General features: G+C 48.5%; 1 protein-coding gene across 1 annotated transcript in view; it reads right to left on the reverse strand.

The window, feature by feature from the left end:
* The window catches only part of LOC144670114 (GRAM domain-containing protein 2A-like), a 78693-nt gene extending 60684 nt beyond the window's left edge, over positions 1-18009 (reverse strand). Inside the window, exon 1 of the mRNA XM_078532546.1 lies at positions 17968-18009. Coding sequence (XP_078388672.1) covers positions 17968-18008 — 41 coding nt within the window. The 5' untranslated portion in view covers position 18009. The remainder of the gene's footprint in view (positions 1-17967) is intronic.
* Positions 18010-23525: the final 5516 nt, after the last annotated feature.

Below are 23525 nucleotides of genomic sequence, written 5' to 3' on the forward strand. Positions count from 1 at the left end.
AAGGTACCATAGGAGAGGGAAGGGGTGATGGGGTGACTGAGGAGTGGACCAGAGTGTCGCAGAGGGAAAGGTCCCATCAGAATGCTGACAGCGGAGGGGAGGGGGAGATGTGTTCGGTGGGGCCACCGCGCAGGAGGTGGTGCAAATGGCAGAAGATGGTCCTTTGAACACGAAGGCTGGTGGGGTAGAAGGTGAGGACAAAGGGAAAGCAATTCCGGGAGGTAGAGGAAGGGATGAGAGCAGAAGTGTGGGAATTGAATCAGAAACGGTTGAGGGCCCTGTCAACCACAGTGAGGGGGCGGGTGGGCGGTGTGAGGGAAAAGGAAGAATTAATGGAAGCATAGATACGGAAACCAGTTTATCTGGTCATTGATTTCACAAATAGGCCACCATGTTTCTCACGTTTCAACAATGATCACAATTCAAAAGCAACTAATTGGCTGTAAAGTGCTTCAGGACATTCTGAGGTTGTGAAAGTTGCTACGTAAATGCTTTTTATGATGGAGTCTCAGTTCTTCCTCTGAACTGGCCAAGCAAGTTACTCAAGTGTAACAAAGAATGTGGCTAAATTGGCTTCTCAGGGAAACTAGGAATGAATAACAAAAAGTGTATCTAAACTTCAAATCATGAACACGGAAATGATATACATACACTGCATGTTTAAAATTCTTTCTGTGTCACTCTTCTGCTCTCTTCCAGTCATTTTTCTCTCTCTCTAAGGCTCTGATACACTTCTCACTGTGTGCTCTACCTCTCTGTTTGTCTCCGACCCTTCCTCATTCTTTCTCTCACCTCTTTCCTTGTGTTTCTTTCCGAGTCTCCCTCTTTGTACGACACACACACACACACACACACACACATGAGTGCAGTCAATCCTGAGCACCCTGCACCTGTGGGAATCCCAAGATCAGGGCAAACCCAATGGCCCTCGCATCCTGGCTGTCCCAGTCCCGGGCAAAATGCACACAGTTGTGTGCCATGGAGAAGATGGCATCCATGACCTCCTGGATGCATTTGTGGGTGGTGGATTGTGAAATCCCACAGAGGTCACCTGTGGAGCCCTGAAAGGAGCCACTGGCATAGAAATTGAGTGTCGTGGTTACTTTCACAGCCACTGGCAGTGGATGCCCTCCATGGCACCAAGTCCTGCAGTAAGTGGCAGATGTGAGCCACCAGGTCCCTAGACATGTTCAGTCGTTGGTCACACTGGCTCTCAGTCATCTGCAGGAATGGCAGGCGGCGTCTATAGATCCTGGGTGTCGCTAAGCATCAACCAGCCGTGCCTTGCAGCCAGGAGCCTCTGTCGCTCTCTCCTCCATCTTCTATGGTCTCTTTAGGCCATCGGGCATACAGCTAAATCGCCAGGATCCACGATCCTGACATGGTCCTTGTGCAGTGTGAAAGAGATAGAGAGAGAGAGACATGGTTATCATGGTTGTACTTAGCACCTTCCCTGGGCCTGTGTGACCATCCCTTACTGCTTCCCGGAGAGTGCTGGTCACCCCTCGGATGGCCAGAGGTGAGTGCGCTGCATGGCTGCCCTGTCAGCCTGTGACATGGGGGACACTGGTCCAAACCGGGATGCTGAGATTGCAAAGGGCTGTGAGCATCTCCAGCAGTGACTGTTCCATGGCCAGTGTTGGAGCGGAGATTGTACGACGTGTGCAGTCCAACTGCTCCACGGTCCAGTAAAGTGGTGGTGGACTCGAGGTCTGTGCCGGGAGGTCGGGGGGTGGGGGTGGTTGTGGTACGGTCTGGAGCGCTTGGTGTCCCCTTGGTGCCTGTGCATTGTTTGCATGGGTGGGCAGGCTAGGAGCCTGACCCCTATCATATCACTGTGGCTGGGCCTGAACTGTCTCAGTTGCAGAGTCATGGTCTGTTTATACAGGTGTCCCTAATGCGCGGCCATTTCCCTCACTTACCCTAACCCCCACCTCGATTGCCTGTGTGCGGGGTGCAGTGCCAGGGCAGCATACCACTCCCACCCCTCCCCCTTGGCAGTCGCCTCCGAGACCAGGCATCAGTTGTCCCCACACCCACCCCCCTAGCGCCCCTGAGGCCTGTAAACAGCGGAGGAGCTGTGGAGAAGCTGGTGCTCACTCACCTCAGTTCCCCCACGGTGCATGTGGCCTGTGTGCTGTAGTGAAACACGTCGGCGAGCGTTCCCACCGATGTGGACGGATGATACGACGGGATTTCAAGAGCCTGGTGGGATGGCCTGTTAATGATATGCTGATGTATTCCAATTAGTTCCCCAGCGACTGATGGCGGGAAACGCGGCCCCACCACTGGCGGGCTGAGCGGGCAATTTTGACCGGCCTTCACGCCGGGGTGAAGTGGGTCCCGCCATATTTCCTGCGCAAGGCACCTATCACGCCCGCCACAGTGGGTTTGGAAAACTCCACCCTAAGAGTCTACAGAGGGATATAGACAGGTTAAGTGAGTGGGCAAAAACGTGGCAGTTGGAATATAATGTGGGAAAATGTGAGTTTCTGCACTTTGGCAGGAAGAATAGAGGAGCTGAATATTATTTAAATGGAGAAAGACTGCAGAAAGCTGCAGCACAGAGGGATTTGGGGGTCCTCGTGCATGAATCCCAAAAACCTAACATACAAATTCAGCAGGTAATAGGGAAGGCAAATGGAATGCTGGCCTTTATTTCAAAGGGAATGGAATATAAAAATAGGGAAGTCTTGTTAAAACTACACAAGGCACTAGTTAGACCACATCTAGAATACTGTGAACAGTTTTGGTTCCCTTACCTAAGGAAAGATGTACTGGCATTGGAGGCAGTCCAGAGAAGGTTCACTAGGTTGACCCCGAGTATGGAGGGATTTTCTTATGAGGAGAGGTTGAGTAGGTTGGGCCTGTACTCATTGGAGTTTAGAAGGATGAGAGGCGACCTTATTGAAACATATAAGATTCTTAGGGGGCTTGACAGGGTAGATGCTAAGAGATTGTTTCCCCTTGTGGGAGAGTCTAGAACCAGAGGGCATAATCTCAGAGTAAGGGGTTGCCCATTTAAGACAAAGATGAGGAGGAATTTCTTCTCTCAGAGGGTAGTGAATCTGTGGAATTCTTTACTGCAGAGAGTTGTAGAAGCTGCGTCATTAAGTATATTCAAGGCTGAGATAGACAGATTTTTAATCAGTAAGGGAATCAAGGGTTATGGGGAAAAGGCAGGAAAGTGGAGTTGAGGATTATCAGATCAGCCATGATCTCATCGAATGGTGGAGCAGACTCGATGGGCCGAATGGCCTACTTCTGCTCCTACGTCTTATGGTCTTATGGCTTTCATGAACTGCTGCAGTCCATGTGGTGTGGGTACACCCACAGTGCTGTTAGGGAGGGAGTTCCAGGATTTTGACTCAGTGACAGTGAAGTTGAAGAAGGGTCATCATGAAAACAGTTGCTTGGCACAAAGGCACGCATTTATATAGCGCCTTTCACAGCATCAGGATGTCCTCTCGTGCTTTACAGCCACAAAGTATATTTTGAAATGGAGTCACTGTGCATTAGGGCTAGGGTTACTCCTGTGATGTGGGATAGATTAAATACAGCTGTAAACTAATGAAAATTAACTGCCAATAGTTCAAAGCTGTTAAAAAGACCAGCTGCTGGCTTCTAAGTACAGTATTTATTCTTCAATTAAACTTGTCTAGACACAGAGTTTTTATCAGCTGATTTGTACAAAGGATATAACTGTTCCTTCACAGAATAGATGAAGCCATGATATGATTCTTAGGAAAAGCTCCAACTATAATAATCATTCTACAACTCTTCACCCTGCCCAAGTTAGACAAGACCGAGCTATTCCCTTGGCGTGCCTAATGGCTTTGTGATTGGATCTGAGTGTTAAGGCTTGTTAGCACAAGTCCATGGGAAGGAGTAAGTCACTAGCTTGATGCTGGTGATTATATTGGTACCGTACGCTTCCCACTATTGCCTGTTGTTTATTCCCCTTCATCCTGTTTTTATCGGAACTCACGCTTATAACTCATAACTTGAAGCTTTAAAACTCCTCGTGAAATGATCTGCGGAAGTAGCACTGCCCGTGGTGTGTGTGTGTGTGCGGTACTGGGTCTAATTCTGGACACCACGCTTTAGAAAGGGATGGTGCTAGTGGTGCAGAGGAGATTTACCGGAATGGCAACAGATGAAGGGTTTTGGATATATAGAGAAACTGCGACTGCTCTCCGTACAGCAAGAGAGGGTTAGGGGAGATTTAGCAGAGGTGTCCTGAATTATGATAGGAGGATGGGAAGAAACTGTATCTGCTCGCATATTTTTTTTTACTGCAGCAAATTGTTGAAACCTGGAATGCACCGCCTGAAATGCTGATGGAAGCAGATTCAATAGTAACTTTCAAAAGAGAATTGGATAAATAATCGAAATTGAAAAAAGCAATTGAAAAGGCCCTGAGGAAAGAGCAGGGCAGTGGGAATAATTGGATCGCTCATTCAAAAAGCCAGCAAAGGTGTGATGGGGCCAATAGGCATGTTTCTGTGCTGTTTGATCCCACAGGCACAACACATTTTAAGGCAAATTATTGTGGAGTTGGTCTTGTGGCGCAGTGGGTAATGTCTCTGCCTCTGAGCCAGTAACCCCCCCGGACTTGAGGAACAAGGAATGTGCGTTGAAGGGTCTTGACACCCTGTTGTAACAATCTCAAAGGTGATTGGTTAGTTTATGTATTTATACATTTAACAGATCCAAAGTGCTTTAGGCAACGCGTTGTCTTGCATATGTACAGTATGTGTACAATCGCACCATCATTCTCAAGTATTCAGATCCCTAAAACAGCAACAAATCACAGCTGAACAGAGATGGAACTTACTGATGGACAGTAACAAGTGGAATTAATTCTATCAATCAAGGGAGAAATAAGTCATTACAAAACCACCATCAACAATATGCGTTTATAGCGTGCTATCAGCCTAGTAAAATGAGCCGAGGTGTTAAACAGTGAATGCTTTGATCACTGTCCATTGTGACCATGCAAATATCAAACCCAAATTGCTCTTCCCACTAATTTTACTTGTCTGTTCTGTGCAGGGCTGGTCTCCACCCTCTGACATCATTCCCTCCTGATTGCCACCTTCTGATATTGGGTCAGAGAGTTCTTGAGAGGACTGGCGAGAGCTTGCTTTGAACAGGAAACCACGTAAAAAGCCCAATGCTTTGCTGAATCACACCTCCCTAATGTACTGTCCAGCTGTTTAGAAACAACATCAGTGGAATTAAAGCATTGCTGTTTTACCCTAGAATTCTTACAGCACAGGAGGAGGCCCTTTGGCCCATCATGCCGATGCTAGCTCTCTGCAGGAGTAACTCCTCCAGTCCCACTCTTCTGCCTTTTCCCCGTAGCCCTACAAATCTTTTCTCTTCAGATAATTAACCAATTTTATTCTGAAAGCCTTGATTGAATCTGCCTCCACCACACCCTCAGGCAGCGCATTCCACTTAACCACTCGCTGTGTGATAAAGTTTCTCCTCATGTCTCCATTGCTCCTTTTGCCAATCACCTTAAATCCATTCCCTCTGGTTCTCGATCCCTCCGCTAATGGGAACAGTTTCTCCCTATCTACTCTGTCCGGGCTCCTCTTGATTTTGAACACCTCGATCAAACCTCCTCTCAACCTTCCCTTCTCCGAGGAGAACAGTCCCAACGTCTCCGATCTATCTGCATAACTGAAGTTGCACATTCTCATGAACCGTTTCTGCACTCCCTCTATTGCCTTCACACCCTTCCTAAAGTGCAGTGCCCAGAACTGGACACAATATTCCAGTTGAGGCCGGACCAGTGTTTTATTCAGGTTTATCATAACCTTCCTGCTTTTGTACTCTATTTATAAAGCACAGTATGCTTTATTAGCCGCTTTCTCAATCTGTCCCAGCACCTTCAATGATTTGAGCACATATACCCCCAGCTCCCTCTGCTCCCTTTTACATCACATTCATCGTCCTCACAGCCTAAACAGGCACTCCGCCCTGAACACTCGTTTCAGTGTCAAAGTGCTGCATTCTGCTTAGACTATAAAATACAGCTCTTACCGGGACATGGTAACCCGGTGACCTGCCAGGACACCACAGGGATTGTCATCTCCTGCTACAGTCACCACACAGTTAGAAGGAGAACACTTGCATTGATATAGCAGCCTGTCACAGCCTCAAGACTAACCTAAAGCCCTAAACAGCCAATAAATTGTGGTCACTGGTGTCCAGGCAAACGAGGGAGCTAAGTGTTAATATCAAAGGAGATTAATGACTAATTAATCTGTTTCGATTTTGGTCAAGGGAGTAATATTGGTCAGGACACAACTCTTCCTCAAACACTGCCGGGATCATTTACATCCATCAGGCCAGGCAGACAGGGCCTTGATTTTACATCTCATCCAAAGGATGGCGCCTCTAACAGTGCAGCTCTCCCTCAGTGCCGCATTCAAGTGTCAGCCTGGAATAGCTGCCACAAGTCTCAGAGTGGGACTTCAATTCACGGTCCTGGGAATCACAGAGGGGAGGGAACTGCCCATGATGGCACCTTATCAAACCTGGGCAAGTGCTCAAAACCAACAGCAGAAACTGGATTCATCATCTCCACTGACACTCAGCGCAGTGCTGAGGGAGCGCTGCACTGTCAGAGGTGCTGTCGTTGACAGCAGATGTTAAACCCAGTCCTATCTGCCCTCTCAGATGCAAGTGAAAGATCTTATATTTGGAAGAAGAGTAGGGAGTTTCTCCAGAACATTCTGGCCAATATTTATCTTTCAAATATCATTCAAAAAACAAACAAACAATCAGCTCATTATCACTTTTCTGTTTGTAGGAACTTACTGTGCGCAAATTGGCTGCAGCTTTTCTTACATCACATTGTGGCTATGTTTTAAAATGATCAAATTGACTTTAAAGCACTTGGCAAGGCCTCCAGGTTGGTGTTTTTGGTAGGCGATGCTGCTAAAGGTTACAAAACCAAAATGGGTAGATGGAGTTAAGATGGAGACCAACCTTGATCTAATTGAGCGAATGGGTTCGAGGGGCTGAATGGCCTCTTCTTTATGCTTTCCTTTTTCTTTTACTGTGCACAGCCCAGTTCCACCCAGAAAGTCCTGTAGTTTCAAGGTTAAAACTGACGGGTCATGACCCTGATGCACTCTTCCAACACTTGATGCTGAGCGAGCACCTATTAGCAATATCCAAACAACAACATCACAGTCTCAAAGAGATCGTCACTGGACTAGTATTCCAGAGACCCAGCCCTCTGAGGGCCCAGGTTCGAATCCCACGGCAGCTGGTGAAATTTGAATCCAACAAAAATCTGGAGTTAAAAGTCTAATGATGACCATGAAGCCATTGTCAATTGTCATAAAAACCCACCTGGTTCACTAATGTCCTTTAGGGAAGGAAATCCGCTGTCCTTACCTGGTCTGGCCTACATGTGACTCCAGACCCACAGCAATGTGGTTGACTTTTAAATACCCCCTGAACAAGGGCAATTAGGGATGGCCAATAAATGCTGGCCTAGCCAGTGATGCCCTCATCCCAGGAACGAATATAAAAAAACGAGGTGGGCTGGTGGGTTGTGGGCAGGGGGATGCTGTTGTGAATGTTATTCCTGCTGCACCCCACCGCTCCCTCAATGGAAACTAGGCCAGTGAGGCGCCCATCTAAAGCAGGCAGGGGGCCTCATGTAAAACAGGGTCCAACTACATCAATAGGCCAAGGAGGGGATGATGGGATGGAGCAAGACAGGGTGGTACTTGGCGGAGGAGAATGGGGGTGGGGTGAATCATAACGGGGGCTGGGCAGGGATGAGGACAAGGTTGGACAGGGCTCAGCCATTTTTCCGGGGTTAGGGGTCAGTATGGGTCCAGGGCAAGCTGCAGCCAATGCAGGCCATTCCGTCACAGGACCACTTGACAAGATGGAAGGCAGTTAACTGGGCCAGAGGAACCTTGAACCCCAGAAAGGTGGAGATTGTGTTCTGAGGCTTCAGTTGAGCTGGGAGCCTCAAAAATGGTCCACTTATTGGGCTAGTATGGAGGGAGAGGAGGCCACTCCTAGTTAAGGTCATTAATATCACTGTCCAGGCTTATCCCTACCTTCCACTGGATTGTTTTTGGGAGTAGAGGATGGGACATTAATGGGGCAGAATGCTGGACTCCACCCACCTTCCCAGCAGGCTGTGGGTGGGTGGGCGGTTAGCGATGGGCAGTTCCAGCGAGGGCGGGGGATGGGATTGAACTGTGGACAGGGAGGTGGCAGTGAGCAGGATAATAGAGGGAAATAGAGCCCACTGTGCATTTGAAACACCTTCTGTCTCTATTGAGAAATGTCTTGCCTTTACCGGAGGTGTTCACATTAAGCAATAGTTACTTTTACAATTGTGGACTTTCTAATCTTTGGATGACATCAGAGATGATCTGGGCTCCAGGATGAGGGAGTGGTGCAGTCTGCAGGGACCTGATTGACACTTCCATGTAATCTTAATGATAAATCATACATTCTAATTTTTCACTTAGCCTGCTTTGAAAATGCAAAGGGAAGAGGGGGGAGAAAATGGAGCTGACTATATTGCGGTGTGCTATGGTCCCAACCTGAGCACTTTGGATGACCTGGGCACTGGGTGAGGTATGTTGCCTGTAGCGGGAACTCGTGCAATTGTCTCTCCGTTAATTTTAGTAGGCACAAAAATCAGATGCATTATCCTTTCTGTCTAATTTTCCTTCCCTTCCTGTGCCCAAGACAGATCTTGCACCAAGGTTAGGCGTGGGGAAATGTACCCTCGTATTTGAACACTTCTGAAGGACTGAGACCTTGCAGAGGGCAGAGGTGAGATTTTAAATATGTTACATTCTTCTCAACATTGGAGATTCATCTTCAGCTGGGGTACAAAGTGAGCAGTGGATCACCTGTTCATTATTTACCCCCCCATCACGACCACAGCCTTCAATTTTCCCTCTATGAATAAAGAGCAATTAGACTGGGGGCCAGGGTTTTATGGCCCCTCCCGCCCGGTGCGATATTACGGACCCGCCGAACTGAATGGAGATTTAAATGGCTCGCCGCATCCACCAGAGGGAGACACATCGCGTAAAACCCTGGCCTGGGTATATAACAGGTAGTCAGCCCAGTACCGCCTGGTTATGTATCCTTGACAATAATTAAGCTTGTCATCCGTTAATAAATTACGATGGAGGCCACTGACTCCTGATTTATTTCGAAAATGGGGTCAATGGGAAGCAAACCTTGAAAACACACGTTAGAAAAAAAAACCTCACCATCCCCCGGAACCTAGGCAGAGATTTTGTTTCTTCCCAATCGTCGTGAAAATCAGCCGATCGTTGGTCTTTTCTTTTGATTAGCTTTCATTCAAGCGACATTCTGGATTGAGTCGGGAACTTGCGTACCTCGCGAATTCCCCCCTTCAGTTTATTTACAAAGGTATTCAGCAGGAACTACACGTGTGCTGCCAACTCAAACTCTATCGCTACACAACTAACTACTAACTACTGAGGTAGCCCACACTCCTATTGGGTACTAAAGATCATGTGATCTTCCTTAACAAGCATTATTCTTAAAGGTATATTACACACTAAATAAAACCATAATTACCACATCCCTCCCCCTTTACTTGGATATACATTTTATATTTACAAGTACAAATTTCTCAACAACAAAATATTTCCACTGGTAAATCATTTACAAACTCAGTCATTTGAGTGGTTTCCTTATGCGTGCAGAACGTCCCAGCTCTACACCGTCAGATTCTTTGTCAGGAACCTCCTTTTCCCGAGTTTCCTGAACATCAGGTGCTTCGGTGAGCACTTGAGGTTCTGTATCCTCAACTCTTACAGGAACATCAGACACGTCAGATATGTCAGTCCTGGGTTGAGTATCCTCAACAGGAAACGTAGACCCGGCCATGATCACTGGTGGAATCAACTCTTGGTGATCTGTTTCTCTCTTCCTTAGATGATCCCCATGTCTCTGTATGACTGGGCCTTCCACCTCCACGTGGTAAGATAGAGGTCCAGTCACTGCACTTACTTCACCCGGTAACCTTTGGTCCTTCTCCAAATTTCTTCACATATACTGTCTCTCCTACAGTAAATTTCCCCTCATGACTATTCCAGTCATGTCTAGTTTCCTGGCTTCCCTGACTCCTTTCCACCTTCCCCTCTAAATTCGGCATTATTAACTCAATCTCATCCTGTGATGGTGTTTCAACAATAACTCCACAGGTGGGACACCTGTTGTTGTGTGAGGGGTGGTCCTATAATGGAAAAGAAAGTGTGCTAGCTTGGTTGCTAAGGAATCTCCAGTTAGCTTCTTCATACCTGCCTTGAATGTTTGAACTGCCCTTTCGGCCAGTCCGTTTGAGGAAGGGTGGTATAGTGAAGTTTTTACATGACTGATACCGCTGAGCCTGATAAACTCAGCCGTAAATGCCGTGCCATTATTAGAAACGACCATTTTTGGTGGTCCATTAATGGCAAAACTTTGATGTAGTTTCTCAATTGTAGCAGAAGACGTTGGTGACTTCACCTCATATACGTCCATCCATTTTGAATGGGCATCAACAATGAGCAGAAACACTGTTCCCATGCAAGGTCCCACAGTCAATGTGTAACCGCACCCAGCGTCTTTCTGGCCACTCCCATGGGTGTAATGGAGCTGTTGAAGGTAACTTTTGCAGTTGCTGACATTGCACACAATTCTTCACTAAACTCTCTATTTCACCATCCATCCCAGGCCACCATAGATAGCTGTGAGCTATGATCTTCATTCAGGATATTCCTGGTTGGGCACTGTGTAGTTCAATTAGAAGTGGCTCCCTTCCCTTTGGAGGAACTATCACTCGTGCTCCCTAGAATAAGACGCCATCCTGGCTGGTTATTTCATGTCTTTTGTTAAAGTATGGTTTCATTTCGTCAGATGCGGGCTCTTGTGACCAACTATGAAGCACTTGTTCTTGTACTTGAGATAGGGCTGGGTCCCGGCTTGTCCAGCCTCTGATCTGTCAAGCACATACCGGCGAGGAATCTAAGAAATTTAACAGTAAAACAAGCTCCTGTGGAACTGGGACGTGCTCATCATTTACTTGTAAACGACTAAGGGCATCGGCGTTTGCGATTTGATAGCCAGGCCTATATATACAAGTGTATTCGTATGTTATCCACGCTACTCTCCTATTGGGTACTGAAGATCATGTGATTTTCCTTAACAACCCTTATAAGGTACATTACACACTAAATAAACCCATAATTATCACACTTATTTAATAAAAATATCTGGGTGCTTCACTGGACACCCAGCAGCCACAGCATCGATGGTGGGGAGATTTCCAGGTTTACTCTGTCCTCTACATGAAAAAGTGGTTCCTGATTTAGTTTCAGTTTTGTCCCCTTGTCTGGATTCTCCCAAACTCAAAAGGAAATAGCTTTCCAGTTCCTGTTGAATCTTTTTTTAAACAGAGCGTAGGTTGGGATTCAATTGTATTAATTGTGTTAACATTCGAGGAAATGATGTTCAAGTGTTTAATCCTGTTAACAACAACCTTTCAACTACTGAGGTTGCTAAGGGTCCTCGTGGTGATATTTTGCTTCTTAAGCTGTTCAGGCCCATATAATGAACTCAGGTAACTGTCTACAATTGTTAAAGTGCGATTGCAACCCTCTTTAAACTCCTGATCTTAATTGTATTATCAAGATCCTATGTTGTCTTCACCTGCTTTGCTTTGGATAGTCGGGACTAACTCAATCACATCAAGTACAAATCGCATCACAGGAGATCCAGGGACTGGAAACAGCATAAAAGGAGCGAGCCAACATCCCTCGACACATAGTGACATTGTCACCGGACTAGTATTCCAGAGACCCAGGGTAATGACATTTGAATTCAATAAAAGCCTGGAATTAACAGTCTGATGATGATCACAAAACCATTGTCAATTGTCATAAAAACCCACCTGGTTCATTAATGCCCTTTAGGGAAGGAAATCTGCCATCCTTACCTGGTCTGGCCTACATGTGACTCCAGACCCACAGACTCTTAAATGACCTCTGAATGAGGGCAATTAGGGATGGGCAATAAATGCTGGCCTAGCCAGTGACACCCACATCCCATGAACAAATTAAAAAAAACAGCAGAGGAGACCATCACAGGGGACAGTCTCACAACAGTGCAAAACTACAAGAGAAGACCATGTGACAGGTTTAGTCACAGTGTGACAGGTTTAGAGGGAGTGGAATTCTTAAAATGCATCCAGGAGAGCTTTTTAAGCCAGTACGTAGAAGGTCCTGGACTTAGTTTTAGGGAATGAAGCCAGGCAAGTGGTAGAGGTATCAGGGGGGAGCATTTAGCAGATAGTGATCATAACTCTGTTAGATTCAAGGTTGTTGTGGAAAGGACAAGGATGCACCAGAAATCAGAGTTCTAAATTGGGGAAGGCCAATTTTAATAAGATCAGATATGGTTTGGCCAGAGTGGACTGGAAGCAGCTATTTTTAGGTAAATCTGCGTCAGAGCAGTGGGACTCATTCAAGAAGGAAATAGGGAGAGTACAGGGCCAACATATTCCAGTAAAGACAAAGGGCGGGACCAACAAATCTAGAGAACCCTGGATGTCGAGGGATATACAGGATTGGATAAAGAGAAAAAGGGAGGCTTATGGCAGATACTGAGGACTCAAAACAGCAGAAGTCCTAGAGGAGTATAGAATGTATAGGGGGGAACTTAAAAAGGAAATTAGGAGAGCAAAAAGGAGCATGAAAAAACCCATTAGATGGTAAAATAAAGGAAAATCCAAAGTTATTTTACAAGTACATTAAGAGTAAGAGGATAACTAGGGAAAGAGTAGGGCCCATTAAGGGCCATAGTGGTAATTTGTGTGTGGAGCCGGAAGATGTAGGTAGGGTTCTAAATGAATACTTTGTGTCGGTATTCACAAGTGAGAAGGACGATGTGTGTTTGGAAATTAGGCAGGACTGTGATATAATTAAAGAAATTAGCATAGAAAGGGAGGAGGTTCTGAGTGGTCTGGCAGGCTTAAAAGTAGATAAATCTCCAGGCCCGGATGAAATGTATCCCAGGCTGTTGAGTGAGGCAAGGGAGGAGATAGCAGGGGCGCTGGCAATAATTTTCAATACCTCTCTGGCCACAGGAAGAAGCCAGAGGACTGGAGGACAGCCAATGTGGTATCGGTATTCAAGAAGGGAGGAAGGGATAAACCAGCAAAGCTATAGGCCAGTCAGTCTAACCTCAGTGGTCAGGAAACTATTGGAAGCGATTCTGAGGGACAGAATTAATCTACACTTGGAGAGGCAGGGATTAATCGAGGACAGTCAGCATGGTTTAGTTAAGGGGAGGTCATGTCTGACCAATTTGATTGAATTTTTCAAAGAGGTGACCAGGTGTGTAGATGAGGGCAATGCATTTGACGTAGTCTACTTGGACTTCAGCAAGGCTTTTGATAACGTCCCACATGGGAGACTGATAACGAAGGTAAGAGGCCATGAGATCCAAGGCAATTTGGCAAATTGAATCCAGAATTGGCTGAGTGACAGGAAGCAGAGGGTGATGGTCAAGGGGTGTTTTTGTGACTGGATGCCTGTGTCCAGTGGGGTTCCACAGGGATCAGTGTTGGGTCCCTTGCTGTTTGTGGTATATATAAACGATTTAGATTTGAATGTAGGAGGGTTGATCAGTAAGTTCGTGGATGATATGAAAATTAGTGGGGTGGTAAATAGTGAGGAGGATAGCCTTAGATTACAGGAGGATATAGACAGGCTGGTCAGATGGGCTGATCAGTGGCAAATGGAATTTAATCCGGATAAGTGTGAGGTGATGCATTTGGGCAGGACAAACAAGGCACGGGAATACACGATGAATGGTAGGACCCTGGGAAGTACCGAGGATCAGAGGGACCTTGGTGTACATGTCCACTGGTCCCTTAAGGTAGCGGGACAGGTAAATAAGGTGGTTAAGAAGGCATATGGGATTCTTGCCTTTATTAGCCGAGGTATAGAATATAAGAGCAGGGAGGTTATGCTGGAACTGTATAAAACGCTGGTTAGGCCACAGCTAGAGTATTGCGTGCAGTTCTGGAATCTGCATTATAGGAAGGATGTGATTGCACTAGAGAGAGTGCAGAGGAGATTTATTGCCTGGGCTGGAGAGTTTTAGTTATGAGGAGAGATTGGATAGACTGGGGTTATTTTCCCTGGAGCAGAGGAGATTGAGGGGGGGACATGATTGAGGTGTATAAAATTATGAGGGGCATAGATAGGGTAGACAGGAAGGAACTTTTCCCCTTGGTGGAGGGATCAATAACCAGGGGGCATAGATTTAAGGTAAGGGGCAGGAGGTTTAGAGGGGATGTGAGGAAGAATTTTTTCACCCAGAGGATGGTGGGAATCTGGAACTCACTGCCTGAAAGGTGGTAGAGGCAGAAACCTTCATAACATTGAAGAAGTATTTGGATGTGCACTTGCGATGCCATGGTATACAAGGCTATGGGCCTAGTGCTGGAAAATGGGATTAGAATAGTTAGGTACTTGTTTGCAGGCTCGATGGGCTGAAGGGCCTTTTTCTGTGCTGTAGGGCTCTATGACTCTATGACTGTATGACAAGTCAAGGCCTGGTCCACCTTCAAAACAGAAAAAAAGCCTATACCGACCTGTAAATGACTTGCCTGGTTTGTTAAGTTTTAACCTTTTTTTATACTTAATGAATTCTCCCAAATTACCACAAATTATCCTGTCAACTTTCCTCGTCAAGTCCTAGGACCTTTAGTTAAATCACCTCTCCACATTCAAACCTCAAGGGAATACAAGTCAAGTTCCTATTTCAATCCTTTAAGCCCCAGGCTTGTTCCGGGGAATTTGCGCTACTCCCCCCAATTTATCCTTCGTGGGGAGTGGTGCCCCGTTCTCCAGAGCGAGTAAACAGAAAAAGGGGTAGAAATGGCCCAGATCAGAGCAACGTGAGAGACAACAGGAAATCCAGAGGGTGGCAAGTTCAGAATAGGCCCAAAGCATTGACTGACCAGTGAGACAGCAGAACGTAACCAGAGAGCTCTGAATGGTCAAGAGAGGGAACCAAACTGCAGCTCAATCAAATCGTCTTGGGCTGGCTTGTTGTAGCCGCAGTGACCCAGTTCAGTTCCTGGCCAGGGCACAGATGTTAACATTTTTACAATCTCAAAGCCAAATCCAACCTCTGGGTTTAACGGATGCAACACTCGAACTGGCCGTCAGCCCATGCCCAGGATGTGGGCTGGTAATTTAGAGTTTAAGGCTCATTCACGCACTGTGTTTGCTATGTCGCTCAATGACCCGCTCACACTCATTCCTTACGATTATTTACTTTCCGCGTTGAGCTCATATTACTAACTGGAAACTAGTCTCCACTGTCGGGCATCACTCAGCCCTGTCAGTCTCTATCCCAAAGTCACTGAATCGATCTGTTGTACAGAGCAGCGAAACCAACCTCTGGCTCCCCTACCGACACGGGGGTTTTGGGGGGGTTTTGGGGAAGGGGGTTTCTGATCCCCTTGGGTAGGGAGGTGGGGAATCCTCAACTCTGGTGGGGGGGAGGTGGGGAGCAGTCAGTCTTTGTTTGGAACAGGGGCATCTGAAGGGGGTGGGAATTTTGGGGGCTCGGTGGGGTTGGTGGGGGAGTTACTCCAGCTGCCCCGGCCCACAGGCAGTGCTGAAAAGACGCTTAGCTACTCCCTGACTTTTGTTTGCCTCCTTTCAGCTATTGGAACCTGATCAGCCAGATTTTAAAACAGAGGCTGCCAACCTCACTGAAATATTTAAATCACTAACCCACATCCCGGGAATGGGCTCACTGCCATCCCTAGTGTTGCATCCATTAAGCCCAGAGCTAGGGGTGGGCTTTGAGATTTTTTAAAAACGTTAACATCTGTCCATTGGCCAGAAACTGAACTGGACCAGCCATATAAATAAAAGCAAAATACTGCGGATGCTGGAAATCTGAAACAAAAACAAAAATTGCTGGAAAAACTCAGCAGGTCTGACAGCGTCTGTGGAGAGGAACACAGTTAACGTTTCGAGTCCGTATAAACATATAAATCATCAGCCATATAAATACTGTGGCTACAAGAGCAGGTCAGAGGCTGGGAATCCTGTGGTGAGTAACTCACCTCCTGACTCCCCAAAACCCTGTCCACCATCGACAAGGCACAAGTCAGGAGTGTGATGGAATACTCCCCACTTGCCTGGATGTGTGCAGCTCCCACAACACTCAAGAAACCTGACACCGTCCAGGACAAAGCAGCCCGCTTGATTGGCACCACATCCATCATCTTAAACATTCACTCCCTCCACCACCGACGCACAGTGGCATCCGTGTGTACCATCTACGAGATGCACTGTAACAACTCACCAGGCTGACAGCTCCTTCCAAACCTGTGACTGCTGCCAACTAGAAGGGCAAGGGCAGCAGACACATGGGAGCACCACCACCTGGAAGTTCAACTCCAGGCTACAAACCATCCTGACTTGGAAACATATCGGCCGTTCCTTCACTGTCACTGGGTCAAAATCCTGGAACTCCCTCCCTAACAGCACGGTGGGTGTACCTACACCATATGGACTGCAGCTGCTCAAGAAGGCAGCTCACCACCACCTTCTCAAGGGGCAATTAGGGATGGGCAATAAATGCTGGCCCAGCCAGTGATGCCCACACCCCATGAAAGAGTAAACAACATCTGACCCAACGCCACTTTTGGGGGTTATAATTCACTCCTGTGCTCCAAGCCAGCAATGCAACCTCGGCACAGGCCCAGATCACAATTCTGTCAGCCTCCATTTCAGGCGATTAATCTGGCTCTTGTCAAAGAAAGACATTCGTCAAGCCTCACCTGCTGGGCGGCGAATAATGCCCCTTGACTAGCTCCTCCATTTGTCAGAATTGACATATTCCAAAGTCCCTTTCTGTGGCGTGAAGCAGCCATTAACCTGCCACTAAGGCTCCTTCAATATCTGTTGAAGGTCAGTGTTTGTGCTACATGTTTACCGTTGAAGTTGTACATAATCACATGATGCTACATTACACAGCTGTTCCTGGCTGACAGAATAGTCGGTCGATTGAAATGCCTCTTAAAGGGGCCACGGCGATGAGGCCCCGTCTGCATCCACAGGTACGGCCGCCGTACATTTGGAGGAATTTACTGAGGCGCTTTGTGGTCGGTTTCGGCCGGGCAGCCTCTCCCCACCCTAGCCCCACCACAGCGTACCAGGGAATGTTCCGGGATTCCAGTGATTACGGTGTTTAAATGTTTGGCTTGGGCAGCCCGCAGGAATGTTCCTGCTTAAAGCAATGTAGAGGCACCAGTGGGGGTGGGGGGTGTGGGGTGGTGGGGTGTGGGGGTGGGGGTGGGGGGGTGGGGGGTGTAGGGGGGGTGGTGGTGGGGGTGGTGGGGTGTGGGTGTGGGGGTGGGGGTGGGGGGTGTAGGGGGGGGTGGGGGTGGTGGGGTGTGGGGGTGGGGGTGGGGGTGTGGGGGTGTAGGTGGGGGGTGGTGGGGGTGGTGGGGTGTGGGGGTGGGGGTGGGGGGTGTAGGGGGGCTGCTGCCAGCAGTTACCCTGGGAATAACATGCTCCGACAGGTCCACCTTAAACAGCCCGGAACAACAGTGGGACCAAAAGTCGGACCAGACGCAGAGTCTGCAGCCCGCGAGATTTCTGCTTCTTTAAGAGGGTAAGGAGCCCTGCTCAGCAGCTCGACTTTCCGGGGATTATTTTCAGAGCTGTTACACATGCTGGCTGAATCCTCCCCCGGGCAGATTCCAAACGGCCAGTTTAAACCCGCAGCTGTAAGTTTTCACAATCCATAGGCACAGCGTAAACTGGGATAAGCAGCCCAGTCCACAGACGCCCCCCAGCTTGCAACAGGGCGCCAAGGGCCATATATATCACAAAAGGCACAGCAGTTGGCACTCACCTGTGACTGCCCATCCTGTCGCTGGTTTTCAGAGCGGTCATTCCATTCTCCCTCTTGCACAGACCCGGCCAGACACAGCTACAGCGTGTTGTACCCACCGAGCCGGGGAGAGGGATGATCATAGGGAATCGGATCTGGGTGCGGTTAGAGAAAATATTCAGACACTGTTCAGTCGGCTGAAAGTCCCTCCCACACCAAAGGAAAACCACAGACTACAAACAGAACACCTCAGCAGAAAATATCCGCATCCGAGCCGTCGCCGTGGCAACTGCTCGGGCAAGAGAGCTGCACCTTCGAAAGAAGAATTCGAAAAGGCTTCTGTGTCTAATTTCAAACCCGAATAAATGGCGAAATAGTTTTGAAGCTGATGAGAAGCGGTGGTGGTGAGGGGGGGCGGGGGGGTGTGGGGGGAAAAGGCCGGCCTTCTCTCGAGGAGACAGGTCCCAGCGGAAGGCCCTCGGCTGCGTCCGGAGGGAGCGAACCCGGGCTGGGGAAGCAAATCGCAGGAACATCCTGAGCACAACTGTACTCCGCCTCGACCAGGGTCCCGGCCCGATTACCCCAGCGACGTCGAGCTAGGGGGTGGGGGGGCGGGGGGGTGGGGGGATATCAAACAGATCGAGCACCCCCCCCCGCTGGCACATCCTGCCCACTTGGGGTGCCCATGGCTGTATCGCCCCGAAACTGGACACTCAGAGAATAGCAGAAAAATCACAGGAAGAACCGGGGGAACCAATAAAAAGACTCCTTGTGGTGGGACCACCCCCCCCACTTTGTTGACTGGCCCTGAATGTAAGTTTGTGCTAACGCTGGGGGGCCCCCTCCACATTATTTAAAGTGGGAACATTCCTGCCGAACATTTAACACCATTACAACAGAGACCACACCCCAAAAAGGTACTTCAATGGCTGTAAGCACTTTGGCACATCCTTGAGGTTGTGAAAGGCGCTATATCAATGCATGTCTTCCTTGCCAAAGACTCCAGATACTTTTTCTAAAGCAGACTGATGGATAGCAGCCTTTCTTTATAAAGGGCTGTGATTGTGGGGCCCATTCTTTCAAAGCAGTGTGACATTTCTTTGCAGAGGTTTTTTCCCATCTGTCACACCGATGTGAAGCTGAGATTATGGTGCCCAGTCAGTGTGGACTAGCATCCGTTCCCCTGACATATTCCTGGGCTAATGCTATCACCGTAGGTTGCACAGTTGTCATGCAGCCAGCACTGAGCTGCTCCGTTACACTGGCATATCACCCAGGGGAGGGTCAGTGCCTCTGAATCCACTCGCTTGCGTGACTGAGCAGCCCCCTGTTACACTGCAGCAACTTCAAATGTTGTTTTAAGTCTCCACGCTTTGACTCCTCACAGAAGCCTGTGAATGAACGGTAACAGCTCCGGCATTTACCCAGTGGTGGGCAGGTGTGACTTTCCATCAATTAGACCTAATGTGGAAAATCTCCCACCATCTCCTTCCTGAAGAGAGAGAGGGAGAGAGAGAGAGAGAGAGAGGACTCATTACTGGGCTGCAACCTGATACTGAAGGATTGCCTAAGTCTGAGCAAATTCTCCTAAATTCTTTCCCGTCCTACACCCTTTCCTGTTCCACCAGTTCAGCCAAACTGTGAACCACTAATGGAGCCTTTCTCCTTCGTGAGCTCCATTCTGCAGTTCCTTTCAACTTCAGGTGACGCCTATAGGGGACAGTATCTGAGCATTTCATTGCTCCCTCACTGTCCATGCTCTTATTGCTTGGGTTGCACTTTGTTCCGATTACAGCTGCTTCCAAGCCAGGATTCACATGTTGCTCTGTGTCCGACCGTTTCAGGCTGAAGCCTGGACTAAAAGTGTGAGGTTATCAGGGCAGGTTGTGCTAACAGAATCCAAGCCAGTTGATGAAGCAGAAACCAAGGCACAGAGCCTTTCTTTCTTGAGAGGGTTTATTGACTTGTTCAGTCTACAGCTCTTCTCCCACTCAACCCAGTGTCCCAGCTATCCCCTATTCATATGTGCTCAAAGACAATTAATACCCATCACCTGATTCTCTTAATCTTAACAATGTAATTGACATTGGCAAGCCTGATAAGACATTAACAGGCTGCATTAATCATTTTCTGAAATCATCCCCTTGATTTTAGAAGATGAAAGGATGATCGAACTGAAGATGGGTTTGGGATTTGATGGGGTAGATGGGAACTATTTTCTCTGGTGGGGGGGTTGGAGTCTAGAACAAGGGGGAATAATTTTAAAATTAGAACTAAGCTGTCCAGAGGTGGAATCAGGAAAAGGGTGGTGGGAATCTGAAACTCTCTCCTCCAAAAATCTGTCAACGCTGGGGACCAATTGATACATTTTTGTTAGGTAAAGATGTTAAGGGTTATGGAACCAAAGTGGATAAATGGAGTTAAGACATGACTTAACTGAATGGCGGAGTAGGTTCAAGGTGCTGAATGGCCTCCCCTTAGAGTCATTGAATGGTTACAGCACAGAAGGAGGGCATTCAGCCCATCATATCCATACTGGCTCTCTGTAAGAGCAACTCAGCTAGTCCCGCTTTGCCGTCTTTTCCCCATAGCTCTGCTGTTTTAATTATCAGATTCTCGTTTGAAAGCCACGATTGAAACTGCCCCTGTCAAACTCTCCGGCCACGTATTCCAGATCCTAGTCACTCGCTGACAAAACTGTTTTTTCCTCAAGTTGCCTCTGATTCTTTTGCCAATCATCTGAATTTGGTGCCGTCTGGATCCCTCCTCCAATGGAGTTTCTCCCTTCCTACTCTGCCTGGACCCCTCGTGATTTTGAACAGCTCTATCAAGCTTCTCTTCTCCAAGCGTCTTTATACTTTCCTGTCTCTTATCCCCCTGACTGAAAGTACACCCGCTGAATAGGCAGAGTGGATTTGAATTTGTCACTAGCACAGTAACTGTAGGTCTGCAGCCTTTGTTGCTTTGTCAGAATTGCCATCATTGCCCACTCCCCTCCACAATGTTGGCACCCACTGTTAGCACCAATTTGATGCACATCCAGCCAACTGAACTGACCAGTCTGCCAAGGGGTCCGGGTTGCTGTGGCAACATGCACTCTTACATGCATGTTGTAGTCCGGAGCTATGGACCGTGATGGCAGAGGCTCCAATTATCTTGGCGTCACATGGTTGACCTGGGATCTCTCCCACTCTTTTGCCTTTTCCAGTGGTATATGTGGGAATGATTTATAATTTGGCTGTGACACCTTCCTTGACCAGTAGTTGATTTTTGTCTCTATTATCCATGGGTGAGCCTCGACCATGAACATGAGCAAGGTGCCCAACTGTGGGGGCATCTCACACACAAGCTCAATTTTGTCCGTGTGTACTTCCAGGAGAGGTCATTGGGAATCGCGATGCTAGTGAGCAGGGGTTGAGGACTCTGGGCAATTTTTCTCCCAATCCTAGCCCAGATACGCTGGACCAATCCTAGCCCAGATATGCTGGACCAATCCTAGCCCAGATACGCTGGACCAATCCTAGCCCAGATACGCTGGACCAATCCTAGCCCAGATACGCTGGACCAATCCTAGCCCAGATACGCTGGACCAATCCTAGCCCAGATACGCTGGACCAATCATAGCCCAGATACGCTGGACCAATCATAGCCCAGATACGCTGGACCAATAATAGCCCTCCTCTTGCTAACTTAGATCAGTGGTTGAACCTGCGATGGTCCTGGATGTTTAATGAGATCTGCTGTTCATTTATGGACATGGTGGTGTTTGTCACTTGCTTAGTAAAGTCATGTAACTCTTTCGAGTACATTCACAGTTCAACTCTTTCAAGTACAATCACAGTTCTTGGTTTCCGGGAGTGGGACATGAACCCACAACCCTCTGATTCAAAGGCGAGGGTGCTATGAACTGAGCCACAGCTGTTCATTCATGGCGTACCTGGACAACACAGTTATCAATTAGCAATAATTTTAATCCAGCTCATTTGAAGTCCTTTTGTCCAAGCTGCCCAAATCTCGGGTGAACATCAAAAGCCTGAGGTGGGTTGTTCAGGCTGAACCTGAACACTAGCTGCTGCTGCTTGTAGCTACTCCTACAGGCAGATCTATTGTCGTGGTGTGTTACACTCATCTGTGTTCTGCCATCCTCACACACCCACCGCTGCTCTGTGACATCCATCATCCAACGGCTCCTAGGTTGACCCCTCTTTCTTTTGCCCTCCACGTTACCCTGGACGGTTGATCTTTCCAGCTCTGTTCAGTTGGCCACGATGCCAACATCTCATGACACCATGGGCAGGATTTTGAGGTAGTCAGGCGGGTGTAGTGGGTAGGCCTGGGAGCGGCTGGGAAACAGTCCACCCCCTGTGATTGGCCCCCCCCCGACCAGGATTTCACACTGGCCGGCCAATCCAATGGCAACTTGGCAGCCACTGGAAGGCTGCTATGGAAGGACGTGTGTCCAGCGTTTCCAATGGGGTGGAGTGTGGCTGGACAGGGCAGGCGGGAGGGCAGATCAGGTGGGCAATCAGCCCCCCGCCCCCCGAATTTCCGACGAGTGCCTCACCGTCCTCCTGGAGGAGGCGGCTGCCAGGAGGGGCACCCTTGTCCCCCAGAGATGGGAGGAGGGCGGTGGCCACTGTACCTCACCAAGAGGATATGGGAGGAGGTGGCAGCCCGGGTGAGCAGCCATGATGTGGTGTGGCCCAATGGGTGCCGTGCCGGAAGCGTTTCAGTGACCTGCTGCGCTCAGGAAGAGTGAGTACCGTGTTGGCATGGGTCAGAGTGCCAGTGTTAAGGTGTGGCCATTCCCCCGAGGAGCTCAGGGGTGCTAGAGTCTGAGTGCCAACTGTCAGTGTTGCTGGAGCTGGCCAAGGGGGTGAGCCCTGGCTGCTTGGCCTGAGTGCCTTGTGCCTCAAGGGCCACGACTCGGATGTGTCCTGTGAGGTGCCCCTCAGGTGAGGTTGGCCAGGCTGCAATGGCGCTGCAGGTAGAGAGCGGACCAATCCATGCTCCTCTGTCCTTTCAGGAGGAGAGAAGCCATAGTCAGGCAGAGAGGGCACCTACAGGCAGAGGCCCCCCAACCTCCTGCTGCTCAGCAGGTTCCAGCAAGACCCCCTAGAGCTTGAGAGCCCATGTGCAACCGGGCGTGGGGAGGCAGGGGTGCTAGACAAAGGTAAGAGTGCAATGCACAGAGGTGAGAATTTCGGCTTGTGCAACCACTCTAGTGCAGCCTCTTCATTGATGGGAGCCCCGAACCTGGATTCCCCATTGATCATTGAAAGACGATGGCACCATGATGCAGATCTCCATTGTCTCACCGGGGTGCCTGGCATGCACAGTGACAGTGTGGTGACTGATACTAGTGACCGAGCGCCCTGTCTCCTCCATTGAGAGAGTGGCGACTCTTATGGAGAGACAGCTCCAGAGACAGAATCAGAGGTTCCTGGGGTTGCTCTCAGACCTGCAAGTCCTCACACAGGCACTGAGCTCAATTGGGCAGTGCCAGTGTATGAGATGGATGAGGCACCCAGTAACCCAGCTGGGTGCCCGTCCATCAATGGTGATCAGGGAGGTTCAGA

Source organism: Cetorhinus maximus, chromosome 30 (assembly GCF_964194155.1).
Source record: "Cetorhinus maximus chromosome 30, sCetMax3.hap1.1, whole genome shotgun sequence".
Taxonomy (NCBI): domain Eukaryota; kingdom Metazoa; phylum Chordata; class Chondrichthyes; order Lamniformes; family Cetorhinidae; genus Cetorhinus; species Cetorhinus maximus.